We start from the raw sequence: 16,513 nt of genomic DNA on the forward strand, positions 1-16,513 counted from the left end.
TTATTTTTAAATTCTTTTCATTGCATAACAATTGTATTTTACTTTGAGATTGCATTCTAGTATAAATCTGGAAAAAACGACAAAATTGTATCAATGCATATCTATAAATTTAAAAAGAAAAACTCATAAAAATTTCTTGAATATGTATATTCTTGTGATAGAAAAGCAAGAGAAATACAGTTTTGATATGCATTTGACATTTTATTGGAAAATTATGATATAAATTTTTGTTACCTATTACGCAAATACAAATTTCGAAAGAAACCTCAAATGATTAACTTGACAAAGAAGATTGCAAGCGCAAAAATAAAAATCTCTCAGAAAACTGAGTTGCATTAAAGAAGAAAATGACGAGACATATGCTCTTTATAAATTATTTAGAGCACCTCATAAACATGATCACACGATCTATGGCCTTTTCTCGAGTATTATCGGTCTTATTACGTAAAATCGCTTTCGACGATATTTTCCGATTATATGGCATTTATCGACCTTTTTTTTATATCGTGTCTCGAAAAGACTCGAAAACTTTTCTATATTTACGACGTACAAGACGCGAAGACGATCAATACGCGACGTATTCCTCCTTGGCTCCGTCTCTCGTCGACAATTTATCTATTTAGAGACACACTGTTTGTTCTCACAAAACAAAACATCGCGTGAGAGTAAGGAAAAACAGCGCGCGCGCACGCGCACGAGTTTTCCACGACGCGTTTTCGTGTGCGAGCCCCCGCTGGGCTCGTTTATTTTCTCATGCGAGAGAAGTATTCCAGACTTCAGAATACGTGTGACGAAATTTGCGAGAAAGCGAGCTTCCCTTCTATTTGCCGAGAGGGATACGCGCAGCCGAAAAACAGAGATACTTTCTCTTTAATCATGTTTGTTTATACATGTACGATGATATATCGATTATGTTAACGAAATTTTTAAAAAATATATTTAATATTACATTAATATATTTTGTAAACTAGTTACATTAATTTAAAATAAAAAATTATATAATGAAAGAGAGAGAGAGAGAGAGAGAGAGAGAGAGAGAGAGAGAGAGAGAGAGAGAGAGAGAGAGAGAGAGAGACGTATGTAATATAATATAATATTATTATACAACAATTTATATATGTTATATTAATTTGATTCATTTTAATTGTACGTTACGTAATAATTATATGAAATAGTGCTGCGTTATAATTTAAATCAATTTTATTATTTTCATTTATCATATTTATTTCACCGTTATCTACTATTCGTCACCTTGTTCTTCCTTTTCTCTTTCTCTCTTGTTTTTTTTTTCTTCTACGAAGATGAACTTTCTCAAAAATAATTTTTTCGCATTCACAACAGTCAAGTCCTTGAAAAAAAAATCCAAACTTTGCAAGAATATTTTATTACCTCATTCGCGAACTGCGGAGTCTCATCTCTTTCAACTTATTCCGTATATCCGGGCTATTTTTTTTTCTTCTTTTTCTCGTTTTCTTCTCATTTTATTTTCGCCGTTTTTTTTTTTTTTTTTTTTCCTCACTTGAGTTAAGACCTGCCGTCTTTTACCACGCGAGTAATATATGTAACCGCATCGAAAGCGAGCTTTGCAGAAGCATGAAATTTTTTTGCTTTATGTGTATTATATAATCTGTACATTTTGTATATTCAAATCTCTTTTTTGAAAATTTTAAATTAAATCTTTTTTCTATCACCGAAATTTAATTTAACAGTTTAATTTCTTTTTCAATATACATCTAAAGAAGTAGCTACCTCTTGTCGATGAAATTTTTCATCGGGCTCTTATTATCAGAAACGCTCGTTAAAGAGATGCCGACTAATCGCGAAAGTTCTTGTGTTTTCCTTCCGGTTATGAAGAAACTTTGATCGATCGCGAGTCGTTGATAGACGAGAGATTGGCGAGAGAGAGATTTCTAAATTTCATGTTCTCGTAATTTATGAAGTTGGTTGTTTGGAATTAACTCGTTTAATCGTCAAGTCAAAAACCATTCATGAAAAGGCTTAACCTGATTTAAGTGTCTTAAGGATGCTGAATAAGAGATTATTCGACCTTTAGCGTCTTTGAGGCTTTTGTACACATTGCACAGTTTATCTCTCTTTTTTTCTCAATCTTTTGATAAAAAAGAAATTAAAACATATACGTTTCTGACTAATGTTATTTTAATAAGATTTTTTAAATCTAGTTTTATTTTCAGTAAAATTGAGATATGCTACATTTTAAATATTAATTATTTTTACAAATTATTCTGCGATTTTTATTGGAAATTATATTTCATATCTTTACACAAATCCAAGAGAGATATTTATATAAAAAGCTTCTTTTTTCTACGGATTATTTTATACATACTGCGAAAATACAACACAAGCTCTTGCGGAACGATCTGCTCTTTTTGATTACGAGCGTTATTTCCGCCCCAGAGAGCGACAATAAAGTCTGTCTGAAAGATCCCAGAAAAGATCCAGCAAAAGATAGTAGGAATCACGTGCCGAATCACGTGTTACGGACGTATCCGAATTTTCCGTCGAAATCCGCGGATTAATTTAAGGAGGCCGCAAAAACTTCGCCGACAGCATCGATTCGTCGATGGAAAAATAGGACCGCTGCTGCCAATTTATTTACCGTGGAGCAAAAATGGTCGCTGATGCCAAGTAATTTCGTTTTCGATCGCGGGCTTGGCGCCAGAAAATTTTCCTAGAGAAATGCGATTCGTTACACGCGCCTTTTTATTACTTTCTTCTGAATTTATTCCCATGTAAAAGATGGAAATCCCTACATAAATAATAAATCAATTTTATTTTCAACTTCAGGAGATTATTCCTTTATAATTCAAAAATCAAGTTTCTTTTTTTACTAATATAAAATTTTAATTGAAGACTCTTAAAAATTAATATCAGGATTCTCATCTAATTTGAAATAATTTAAAAATTAAATACATCTTATTCGTATGCAAATTTTCGTGATCAATATTTAATTTGTATTTGAATTTTCTAAAGATATCTGGAATTAGAAAAAAGTTGTTTCTCGAAAAAAAATGTATGTTTTCCTCGAAATTCGCTAGAGATTATCTTTCCGCACAAAGTTTCGCAAATATTCGTGAATATAGTTTCGCGTAACGACAAGATCGATAGCACGCTCTCTTTTCCCGTGTTTATTAAACGTTCATCCTACTTGTTCCCTGACGATAAAGGATCAATGTTAACCAGGATGCACGACACGAGACACGTGGTGCCTGCAAACTGTCGCGAAATAACTGATGGATTTTTGTTCGTTCCAAGTAATTCGAAAACCGATCCGAATACACGCGACCGATCGTGATTTGAATTTGATGGACACGCTTTTGTATGAAGACCTGCTTTGTTCTGTCGAGATCGCTTGTTAATTGACCCTTTATTGAGCAATTATTCTCAAACAATTACTCAAATAGTCAAAGCCGCGCGTTTCGTTATATCGAAATTTTGTTAAAAATTTATATATGTATATTTAAAAATAAATTAAACCAACTATTAAAAATCTGCTATATTATTAGTTATATAAATAAATGAAAATATTAAATTTAAAATATCAAATATATTATTGATATCATATAAATAATTGATTCAAATTATTTATTAAAAAATGAGTTTTGTTATCAAAGTAAATTGAATTAAAAACTTTAAAAAGTTAATTACCTATGTTATGAATTAGAAATTAAACTGTATATTATTAATTTAAAATTAAATTATTATTAATTTGCAAACAAGATAAATTATTAATTTGAAAGTAGACCAAAATATTAATCTTAATCTATTGTAGTTAAGAATCGAAGCAATAATTTTGATGACAAATAAATCGTACGCAATGACGCGCAAAAACTTTATTTTTCCATTAGGGAAGTCCAGTAAAGCTCTTCGATGCAACTTTACTAATATAACTTTGCTAATATGTAGCTGTAATCGTATCGTCGACACGGAAAATCGATGCGGTTGATCGTAAAAGCTCAGATAAATCCCTACGTTGTAGATAAACGGCGTTTTGAAATCCTCACCGAGATTACGCAGTCCGGAAGTACACGATGAACGAACGTATGTGAATGAATATAACCAACATTCTCATTTTATACTCTGCACAGAGAGCGACCAGTGGAGAGTCTTCGTTTTACAAAATATCGCGCGCATACTAATTAATTCGAGCACGTGGTCGCAGAAGCGATCCATATAGTCGCGATTATTATCCGCACAAACGCGGTCGTGGTATTACGTTGAGTAGTCCTCCTAATATTATCTCGGAATAATTGGATCGATTCTCGTTGAATCGAGAGAACGACTATATGTATATATATGTATATAATATATATATATATATATGGATATACGGAGGAAATTCCACGGGCTGCGAGAATTCCGCAGGAAATATGGAGAGCTTGGGTGAAACTATCTCCAAAAAAATTCCCATATCATTCACAGTTATAGTTTCCTGACGAATACGTTGAAAAAAAAAATATACTTTATATCAAAAAAATAATATTATGGGAATGTCGCCGATTTTTAATTTTTCACAAAATAACCGTGTCAGTAATTTTATTTTTCCGTGGAATAATTAAATGACACACTAAAATCATAACGAGGTTTAAATTTTCGAAGCCTTTCAAGCTTATTATCAACAACGCGTTTGCTACAGAAAAGCGTATCAATAAACGCTGACAATAGCACACATACACACACATGTATACACACTCGGATCATGAACGAGATTATCGATGACGTAATCGCAAGGCAGTTTAAATGAGAGAGACGTGTCTCTCAATCTCTTTCTCTCTTTCTTCATCTCTTCACGACTGTTGGAGGACACGTTGAATAGAATCGCTGTCAAAGGTCCTCGAGGCCGGCCGCGCGCGCACTTGGTAACTGCCTTTATCTTCCGTTATCTCTGTCCCTCTTCATTTCTCTCCCTTATTTACCCTCCCACCGATCGACGATTCGCTCGATTTATGAACTCCTCCGAGCCGTCAATCGCGTCTCGATATCGGTGAGATACTTGACCATCCTAAACTGTCGTCCACAAATCCCGTCCAGCGAGAAAGAGCTTTCGATAGACCGCGATCACGAGTACCCGTGGAAATAGGAGTCGCATGGCACCGAGTGTCATCAGCATCACGACACGATCGAGTGCCGGTCGTGTCGGTATCGACGCGATCGCTTAACAATAGGTGTATTAATTCGATAACGGGTGTCAAGTGTCGTAATCTCGTCGCGAATTAGTTTCGCTATATTCCTCGATATCATATTTCGAGTATAGCGTATTCTCTCATCAATTGCGCGAAATTTGACAAATTTTCCGGGCCGAAAATTTGTCAAACTCTGGACGATGGCGGTGTCTCTTTCGGAAAAATTCTCGGAAAATCGCACAACACCCACGTCGAACGACTCTCGAATCTTTCTACCGCGTGTTTTCGAAGTAAACGAATTCATTTTTCTCCACGCGAAATGTCTGTTATCGGACGTCGAGTGCTGTCATCGCCAATCTCCGAGCGTTGTCATCTGTTCCGGACGATTCGCGGGACGTTTCGCGGTGGCAATTGCCACCGAATATCGGACAGAACGAGCACAGGAAGGGGTACATAACGCGGGCTTTGGAAATCGGACGATGGTGCTTCACAAGCTGTCGCGTACACGAGCGACAACTTAAACAATATCATTCGACACTCCCGGAAGAGGCAGTGAATGAGAGCTGGATTTCGCGCCATGAAACATTTTTTCCCCGATCTACGCGAGTAATGGAAAAATAAAAGTACGCGAAAAAAAAGAACCGATAAAAATTGAAATTATTGACAGATAACGTCGAAAATTTTGAATCGAACAACAGTTTATTGTTTGCTCGTACAAGAATTTTAATATTATATAAGAGATACAGTTTATGATACAATAAATATATATTATATTCATTTTATATACATTTTTGGAAAACTTTAAATTTATTTATTTTTTCGTTTTGGCTCGAATTATTTTTACAATTATTTTAGGATTAAATTTATTAATCACGAATCCTTATTTTTTTTATTTCACACCTACTATGCTGCTGTTCAATCATTTGAGGACATTTGACTGCTTTGACACTTTGTCCAAAATACAGAGTCAATTTTTGTTATTTTTTTTATCGTAAATACTATCCACAATACGCATGAACGTTTTGTCGCAGCACAATTATCGATGCTGAATAAACGTGCGTTACAGTTCACGATTTTACTGAAAATTAATGTGGGTGTTGCGGTGCATGCACGTGCGCTAATTAGCGGCGCATTGATGTGAATACGGTATTCGTAATTGATTAAACTTGCCTGCCTGAAAAGCCGCGAAATCGAGAGTGCTCGTAAAAGCGACCTAGGGACGATCCTAATTATCCATTATTTTTACGCCATCGTTCCTCCATATCTTGTTTGCCTTTATTTTCAACATTGCAATTTGTACTTACGTTTTCGGCTGCGTGTTTTCATATCTGCTGTTTTTCCTTCTTTCGTATTGTTAGCGTTTAATAGAACAAGAGAAAAGCTCGCATTTGTTTACGACAGAGAAACGTAGGAATGGTAATTTCACTCGATAACAATTGCTTCTCCTAACGCCTGTAATATCTTTCACTAGATTCTCTCTTGTCTAGTGCGAAAAGAGTACTTTACATTACTACAATATGTTGATAACTTCCTCTTTTATTATAACAATTTTATCATTAATTCTATACATGCATATATAACTTAAAAGCACTTTACAACTTCTTCTTGAAAATATTTATATATTTAAATGTTTTATACAGAAATTTAAAGTGATATATTATTATAAAATTATTAATATGTTATATGTTTTATTAATATAATAATGTATATATTAATACAAAATTATTAATCAGTTATAATATAATTTATAATTATATTAATCTAAATATTAGAATAGTTAAACATTTTAATTGAGTAGATTTTTAAATTATATGATGTACAAGTGTCCTTTTTTTTATATGAAAATAAATATAAGAAAATCTTTAATTTTTTATTAAATGTATACAGAATAAATTTGCGCGATCTGTGGAAAGAATGAGCGGATATGTCTTTGTTAATTAACTCGTTAATTAATTATAGGATTTATTTCGACAAAAAGAGAAAAAAAAGTTATTTAAAATTTTTTTTCTCATTTATTTGAATTTATGCATAATTTGAATGTTATACTGGACGAATGTGCAAGCACCGCGAAACCGGCAAAGTTGGAAAATTAATATCCTTGGATGATCTATTGTTCTATTTTCCAGTTTATTCGTTTCACTGCGACTTCTTATTGTCGCGCGAATACATTCAATTCCTTCAGTTTCCCGGTTCGCGATTCAATTTATCTGTGAAGATTATTCTGTAACTTTGATTATTTTGGTTTTTTTTGTCGGAAAGAGAATGAATCGTTTGTGATAAAAATGATTTCTTAAAATTTGAATTTTTTTTACGAATTTGCATTTTATTTTAGTGAAAAGAGGAAAAGGAAACAAGAGACTATTATATCTCTCGTGTGTACATTTTACACCGAGAAAAATGACATTTGGGTGCTTATAACTTTTTAAAATTTTTTAGTTTTTTTATTATATAAATTTGTTTATATAATAATGTGATATATTAATTTGCTTTGAAAATTCTTATTTTTATTTCAACTTTTCTTCTTTCTCTATATCTCGCATACAAAATTTACTGAGAACACATGCTGTATTTTGAGAAAAATCCACTTTATGGGGCTATGGACAAGCTGCAGGTCGTATATATTTCTTTAAGAATAAATCATATTAAAATTACGATCATGTCTGGGGAATGGAAGAAGGTAACCGTGTCGTGTCGCTCGTCGTTGAAATTTACGAACTCACGAATAAAGAAAATTGCGAACACAGCTGGGACGGTTATGAGCGGACTGGGTCATGTCTTTTTTCACTTGAAAATCCACGTCTACCGTTGTGATAGAAAATGTTCATTCTTACGATTCACCCCATCCGAAGAATTGAATTTTCGCATATTTTTCAGTAACCATAAAAGAAAAGCATGTAAAAGAAGAGTGCGCACTATAATGCGTACTCTCCAAGGAAATATCTCGAAATGTTTTAACGTTTCGTACAAGGAGCGTGTATGTTACTTCTACTCGCGTAATAAATCATTGCGGAAAATTAAATTTTATATATATTGTATGTATAATCTTATATTAAGTTACACATGATAAATATATATTGTAGCAAAATAAATATGAACATTTCTTTGCCAAAAACAGATTCATCTGTTGACCGATTCAATTTTTTCTTTTTTTTTGGATGTTAGAAATTTAATTTTATATATATATTTTTTAGTTATTTTAAGGATATTGATTATGTATAAAATAGAAATGAGAAACAAGAAATATCTCGCACGATCTTATTATTAAAGTTACGAAGAGGTAGCGTACGTGTGGTGGCATACGTAATACGAACACAGCGGATTGTTGTAAAGTTCATTCATCAAAGTTTTCGAGGCAAACGTTTACAGGGAAAGAGAAGGAGAAGCAAGCTTGTACACGGGGGTGTTATACAACCGAAGTTTACCAAATTTGTACTGCTCTGGATAGCTTATTGTCACCGCAAAATTTGCATCGTTCTCTCGCATCTCTCTTATATCCATCGCAGCACCCAGTCTCTAGCTAAGTCGCTTTATATGTAATATGACTTTTTTTTTCAAATTCTTGAAAATCATTCTTACCGCGACGTCGAAAATTCAATAGCAGAGCAGAATTACAATTGCATCAAAGTAAACAAGAAGCAAGATTGTTTATTATATTATATCTGTGAAAATGTATACAATATTTAATTAAAATGTTTTATTTAAATTTCTCTCATTTGAAAATTCAACTTTATTAATTAGGAAGTTTAGTTAGTTATACTTTTGTCAAATTAATAAAGCACTTTGAATATGAGAAAATTGCTTTAATTAATGTGAATAAAAGTTGAACAAGATAACGTAATTTTGTCACAAAATTTACATTTATGTTAATTGGCGTATCATTTTGACTACATTTAACGGACTGAAATTCTGTGCAAAGTTTGATCGCAATTAGTTCTACCGATAAAATACTTGATTAGTTTTTCAAAATAATCTTCAAAATAATCACCAAGCGTGTGTCATCATTTAGTATATATATTAATTCGGTCGAAATACGCATTCCTCTCTCTCTCTCTCTCTCTCTCTCTCTCCTGATCTTCTGAACCATTAATAAAGGCAAACGCGTTTAGAAATATTTACGAGTATTGCGCTACGTTACAAATACTGGCTACATTTTCAATGCAAACGATGCCTATTTATCGCTATATCGTACTTCATGCTTCTCGATGTTCATTACCGATTGGCCGCGGAATGAATACGAGACGATATTGAAGGTGCGATATTAATGGTATACGCGGATACGGTTATTCGCTATATTAAACGCGTCCGGTATATTGATGCTCTCTCGAGGTAAATCGTTTCATGAAGATAAATTGTCGATGAATCGATAAATGAGTTGTTAACTCAACTGTAGGATGAAACGTGATAACTCACATCAAGGCTTAATTGTGATATCGAGAAATCGAAAGATTCAGAGAAGAGAATTCGACAATTATAGTGTCATTACGATAAAAACGATTTTTATTTGAGATTGTATAAAATATATTTTTCCCTCTCTATTTTTATCTCTTTTATTTTTTTTTTATATTATTTTTAAGTTTAAGGATTTTTTTTTATTTTAATTATTCTAATTATATCTTTGACAGATGTTTTATTATACTTCTAAAATTGTTTTTTTCTATAATCGAAAATTGTATCTATCTAAAATACCAATACTAAATAAAATATCATTGATATCAATTCTACTGCGCGACTATTTAAAATTTATATCGATGATTAAACAAACTTAAATTAAGGTGGATAGTGCGAGAAAGTTTGCTTGGCGCTCTAGTAAAGCACATTCCGTTCGAACTGCAGGAACATTGGTCCAGTTTATCTTAGGCGAGCCGTAACTATCAATTTACTTATTTGTCTGAACGCCTATTCATCCATTAATCTCCGTCGGCTGTGTAACGGGCGTTAAATTGCTATTGCGCGCGCTTGATTCCTTTTTCTTCATTTATGGGTCAGATACGGGACGATTTAAAGAGCAAAGGTTTCACTTTCCATTTTCAATATATTTTTCAATCAATATAAACTATATGTATATATCATAAATTATACTGTCTCAATTACTGACTGTGTATATTGTTTATAACGACTAATTACTTATATATATATATATATATATATATATATATATATATATAAAGGATTTTCAAATATGAAAATTTTAATTTTCATTTTATATAGAGCAAATTTAATTTTATATACATAGAGTACTGTACTAAAAAAAAACACTTTCTACTTTTACATACACGCATTATATGTATTTATTTATTTACATTTTTATTATACGTAGATATTAAAATTTCATTTTTTAGAGAAAATTTTTGCATTACATATTTTTTCCTTTTTCATTGTTAATTATCTTTATTTTCTTGGTGCTACGTTTCTTCCCGACTCTATCACAAGCTTCTATTATTCTTGCATATTACAAAGACGTGTTACGCCAGACTATGAAAAGACAGCGCAGCGTGTGTGTTACTCGTTGAGGTAGAAAAGACTCGCTCGAGAACGATGCGGAAAGGCACGCGATCGATAGTGAATTTATATCGGGAAATAATATCCTTCCGCTATGGAGTCATGCAATCATTTTGTAGCTCGCGTGTCGCGTGTCGCAAACTCATAATGTATCTATTATTGCGTGTATTTAAACCAATCGCGCGTTCAAGTCCCTCCGATAATTTCGCCATTTCGAGCGAAAGCGCTGTTGCGATTTGCCGCGCGCACGCAAAATTAAAGTTTTCATTTCGAAGTTTCGAACATTGCGGAGAGTCGGAATTCCAAGCTCGGAATCGAGAACGGGCCAACTTTTCGAAACGTATTTCTCTATATATAGAAATTTAAATATCTATTCCTTGGAAAAACTAGAATTCTCATGGATTTCTTTTGTACCTAGAAAAATCAAGGAATTTCTATGGAATTTTATTGAAACTCTCAGAGAAGTTTTTTTTTTAAATTCTCTCTAATTTTATATTTTAAGCACTCGGGAATCCACCGATATGCGTAGTTGTGAATTATGTGTTTAAATATATTAGAAATATATATATATATATATATATATATATGTATCTATCTTTGTTTATACACTCAATGTCTTAACAGAATATTGAATGTGTGGTACACATTTTTTATTTATGTATTTTTCGTGATAAAAAATGAAAAAAAAAATGTTATGCAAGTTTATTTTATGTTTTCCTTTGTAACGTACAGAAGAGTAGAAAACTTATAACGAAAAAATTTTTTAGAAAGACGCACTAAAAAATCTTTAAAATATTCTTTTTACCTAAAATGTTATAAAAATATAATAAATAAAAATATCTGAAAAATGTGGGAATTTTCAGGAAATTTTTTTACGAAATTTGTAAACAACCTTTGTTAAAGTTTAATTTTAGAGCATATTCAAGACGTGCGCATGTATAAGAGAAAGTTAAATCCAATTCTCTTTAAACTCTGCTACATATATTTCTAGAAATTTGACGAGTTTTTTTTTTTTTTTTTTTTTTTTTTTTCAAAATTTCTGAATACGCGGGTTAAACTTTGAACTAGACTGCATGTTTACAAATCGTTAGGCGTATTCTCGCCAGTGGAGAGGACTATACGGGAAGTTGTATGAACGCTGCCTGATAGAATCGCGCGAGATCGCATCGGAAACGCGTCTATTCGTTTATCGGGAAATACATCGAAGTGTATCGATCAGCGTCAGATCGATTTGCCTAATTAAACGATACGTTGATCGTTTTAGTAAAACGGGCAACGAGCGATGATGTGCCGCGGCGATACGCAATCATCATCGTTGATATTACCGGGTCCCGTTTCCGATATTACCGCTGAACGGCCGTTAATAATGTAAATCGTCGTGGCTGGCTTTCTGTCAACGTAAATCGCACGTATTGACGCGAGTCGAATTGCTTCATCAAAAGTCGGGTGAGAGTTAATGCGCAGTCGATTCATTTGATATTGACGTACGCGGTGCGTTTCATTTGTATAATAAATGCGATCGGAATTAAACGAATGGCAAAATTATATGATTGAAATGAATTGAAAAAATCATACTTTTAATGAATTGTGTGTCTATAATAAAATAGAAATAATATTTTAAATAAAATTTAATAAAGAGATCATATTTTTAATAAAATTGATAATAAAGTGATACTAAATAAATAATATAGAAAAACGTAGAAATATATATTTATTAATAATTTAAAGGAATAAGAATTGCAGAATTGTAGTTGAAAATTGATAGATAAAAAAAATTGAAATCTAAATAGATATTTAATGATATTATTAAGTATTGAAGTGTGAAGTTTCTCTAAAATTATTATTTGATTTTTATATAAATAATGAAATATAAAGAAGTTTCTATCATTCTTAAAAGTATAATGAGAGTAATATTAAAAACGAAAACTGATTAATGTTAAAGAATTCTCTGAGTTTCATCAGATATAAAAGAAATCACAAATATTCTTTCGCGATACACACTAATTATGTGTTCGAGGAAAAGTGATAGGCGGTCGTAAAAATAACCGAAGGCACTCGTTGTCGCGTGAAATAATTAATATGTTTGTTATTCCAAAAGTCAAAGTATTGATAAGGAAGGCTTTAAAAAGCATCGATACTTTTAATTAATTTATGCTGCCGTTAATTATGTCAGCCGGCTCGTGTGAAACTCGCAAATTCCAAATGATAGTATTCGTGAAACACACAAATGCTAGTGTCATTTGAAACGCTTTCTGATAAAAAAAAAAAAGAGATGATCCCCGTTTCTTAAACTACAAAACTTTTCGTATCTCCCTTACCGAATTCAACGGAATATTCGCGTCTCTCCCGCGAGAAACTTACGGCTGTTCTACTTCCGACCTCGTGTAAATAGTAGTAAGTTCGCCGAGAACGAGACAGTGGTTTCTTGTGCGCGAAGCGTAATTGCGAAGTTTCGCGGAAGGGCGACTTAAATCGGGAAAATTGCGACGATGAATAAGCGGGGATGGAAGATTTTGCTTTTAAGCAAGATTTAATTATATATCTTTGCAAAGTTTATGTTCGTAAAATGATTTATTTACTGCAACTACTTTAGAAGTATAAAAGATTTCATATTTAAAATCTAACCGAGCAAGACTAAATTTTTTTAAGCCAAAATTACATTTGAAGTTTAACAGGATTGGTAAAATCCCATATTTTTTTGGATAAAACAACACATTAACAAAAAATAGACAAATAAGAGCCAAGCACTGTGTAATTAGTGCGCAATTATTTTATTTAACTTTTGGATAAAATTCGTGTCAATAATAAAAATTGATATTTTCCAGAAAAATCTGCAAAAACTGGCAATTGGTCTTTTTATAAAAAATGTTTAAATAAATAAAAATTATTTTTATCTGTATTTGTCAATTAAGAATGTTTTCTAATTCAAGCTTTATCCAAAATAAAATCCGTAAATAGATTAAGATTCGACATAGCAAATAAATTAGATTTTTGTTGCAAGATATATTGAATGATAAACGTAAAGGAGAATCTATATTATTATAATAAAAATTACTAATGCTGTTATTATTATATTTTTCTTATTAAACTAAAAATTAATATAAAAAGTAACATTTATATCACTAAAGTGTTTATTTTATAAATTTTATATATTAATTTGAATTAAAAAAAGACTATAGTATTTATTTCATTTTTTTACTAATCACTATAGTTATTAGTATGATTTATTAAAGAAAAAATATTTTCTTTCTGTTACATAAATATATTTTGGCGTTACATACATATATTAATTATTTTTATACTTTTTGCTATTGGCTAAAGTCCAGGACAGTAAAAACCATTTACCGGTTTTTTCCATTCACCTTTCTGACCAGTTCTGTAATTGAAATTAGCCTCAATATAGAGAAACTTATACTTTCTCTAATGAATTGAAATTTGTAAATTAAAGATAAATTTTATTTAAACGAAAGATAATAAAATTTACAGGAAAAAATATATCTATATTAAATTAATAAAAGTACGATGAGAATCATAACTTTAGTCTTATATAAATTATTTTGTACAAACTAAAATATGCACAGTATGAATATATGTGAAATTTATTAATGTGAAATGACACACTATCACGATCAAACTTTAATATTGACAATCCTAAAATATCGCCAAGATGACGCATTTCCTTCGTCTTTACGTAGCGGTCGCGTGTAATTGATAATAAGGTAAACACTTGAACGGAGCGGGCAATCGATCAGCGAGGTTTGCTCAGCGTTTATCGGGAATCGTCTTGGCGAACGCTAAACAAATGTTCCCTGTTTATGTCGCCATACGTCCTTCGTATCGTCAATAATCGATTAATCAATATTTCTTACGAGAGGACATTTTTTTTTCCGTTTCTGTTACAGTCTGAGATCCAGGCAACCTAGCGGTCTGGACACAGGCGGGGTCCGACTAGAATTGAGTAAGGCTCTCAACCTCTGGGCCAGAAATTCGAAGCTCACCTTCCAGGAGATCAATAGCGATCATGCCGACATCCTAGTCTACTTTCATCGGCAAGTTTATCATTAATTTAATTATATATTTTTATCTGATTTATGCAATGATAAATCATTTTATATGTTATAAATGTTTACATTGTAAGAATAATAAATTTTAATTAATTAATACTAAATAAAAAAACATTTTTTATACACTTTATATATATATATATATATAAAGTGTATAAAAAATGTTTTTTTATTTAGTATTAATTAATTAAAATTTATTACTCTTACAATGATATATATATATATCTTATATATATATATATATATATATATATATATATATATATATATACATATATAACATTGTAAGAGTAATAATATATATTATATAATTTTACAATATATATATATATATATATATATATATATATAAAATGAAAAAAAAGAAAATTTTTAGAAATCATGAGTTTGATCTTTCACCATAATTTGAATCGTGAGATTTTGAAAATTCGATGCAAAATTTGGAGTAATTTTACCAGCTATTAGTTACGTTCGCTAACGTTCGAAATTTCCACTATATTGCGCGACACAATATCCTATATAATAATAATAACATTATAACGTAATTCCGTGCGAAAATTCCGTGACATAATTTCACAGTAGCCGTATATACGTATAGAATGCAAACTCACGACGACCAATAATTTTGTTCGGTAAAACGCCACGTAATATTCCCTGCGCATTATTCAGAGGTTATCACGGAGATGGATATCCGTTCGATGGCAGAGGTCAGATCCTGGCGCACGCGTTCTTCCCGGGCAGGGATCGCGGCGGGGACGCTCACTTCGACGAGGAGGAGATATGGTTGCTGGAGGACGATAGCAACGAGGAAGGTGAGTGGATCAGGAATTTTCCGATTCCGCTCGAGGAACAATTCGAACGGGTTCAAGTTCGCGTAGCAACGTCTCTCTCTCTTTCGCGGGCGAATAACTGGACTGTAAACTCGGTTAAAGTAGCAAAGTAAAGGTGGAAGTGATGAGAGGGGAATCAGCGGATACTACTTAATTCTGTTTGCGATGGATACTATTCACGCTAGAATTGCTTTTGTCCGAACTGTACTCGAAATCGTATCGATGCTCCGGGCGAAATCGAACGGTTCAGCCAACTATACGAAATGTTTCCGCTCCTCTTCTAAGCATCCCCTGCGATACACTTTCACGCAACGATCGAGCTAACCGCATCTTGGTGGCGCGCCAAATCGACCACTCGATACAAGACACGTGGTCACGTCGTCAGAAAGAAAAGTTCCGGTTGACTCAAGAAAGCGGTCCTTCGATTCTATCAAAGGCGCCGTTATATCGTTAGGATCGATATAAAATGCCAAATATGGCACGTAAAGCTATTCGCATGAGCGGCAAGGATATTCGAAATACTATTTGCGAGCCTCCTTTATCGATTCTTCTTTGTTGTGTGTTCGCCTCCTTTCCTGTAACGCAATAAGAATCGCTTTGTTTTCAACCGATTTTTTTTCAAAACATATATATATTTACCGATATTAATTATTAATCGCATATTTTGCATCAAAAAGTATATTTGAATTAAATATTTAGACTAAACAATTTTTTTACACAAAATTGTAATATTTTTATTTTTTTTTTTTTTTTTTTTTATTATCGTTATTTTTTTATCATTATACGTTCTTCAATTGAATATGTCAACTGAAATTATAATTGGCGACGAATCTTGACGAGAATGAGCAAGGAAGAGCAGACCAGTCGCGGCAGACAACCTGTTGGAATGATTAACATTGTTTCCTTAATGGGTCGGCTTGCGTTTAATTAGTGCATTGATCGAGACGATGCGACGATGTCGCTTATAAAGAGATGGACA

General features: G+C 32.2%; 1 protein-coding gene across 2 annotated transcripts in view; it reads left to right on the forward strand.

Annotated features, from left to right (window-relative positions):
• The window catches only part of Mmp2 (Matrix metalloproteinase 2), a 169,234-nt gene that overhangs the window by 122,357 nt on the left and 30,364 nt on the right, over positions 1 to 16,513 (forward strand). For both annotated transcript variants that reach the window (XM_072890965.1, XM_072890964.1), the window contains exons 5-6: positions 14,543 to 14,689; positions 15,374 to 15,516. In XM_072890965.1, coding sequence (XP_072747066.1) covers positions 14,543 to 14,689; positions 15,374 to 15,516 — 290 coding nt within the window. The remainder of the gene's footprint in view (positions 1 to 14,542; positions 14,690 to 15,373; positions 15,517 to 16,513) is intronic.

Source organism: Anoplolepis gracilipes, chromosome 4 (assembly GCF_047496725.1).
Source record: "Anoplolepis gracilipes chromosome 4, ASM4749672v1, whole genome shotgun sequence".
Lineage (NCBI taxonomy): Eukaryota > Metazoa > Arthropoda > Insecta > Hymenoptera > Formicidae > Anoplolepis > Anoplolepis gracilipes.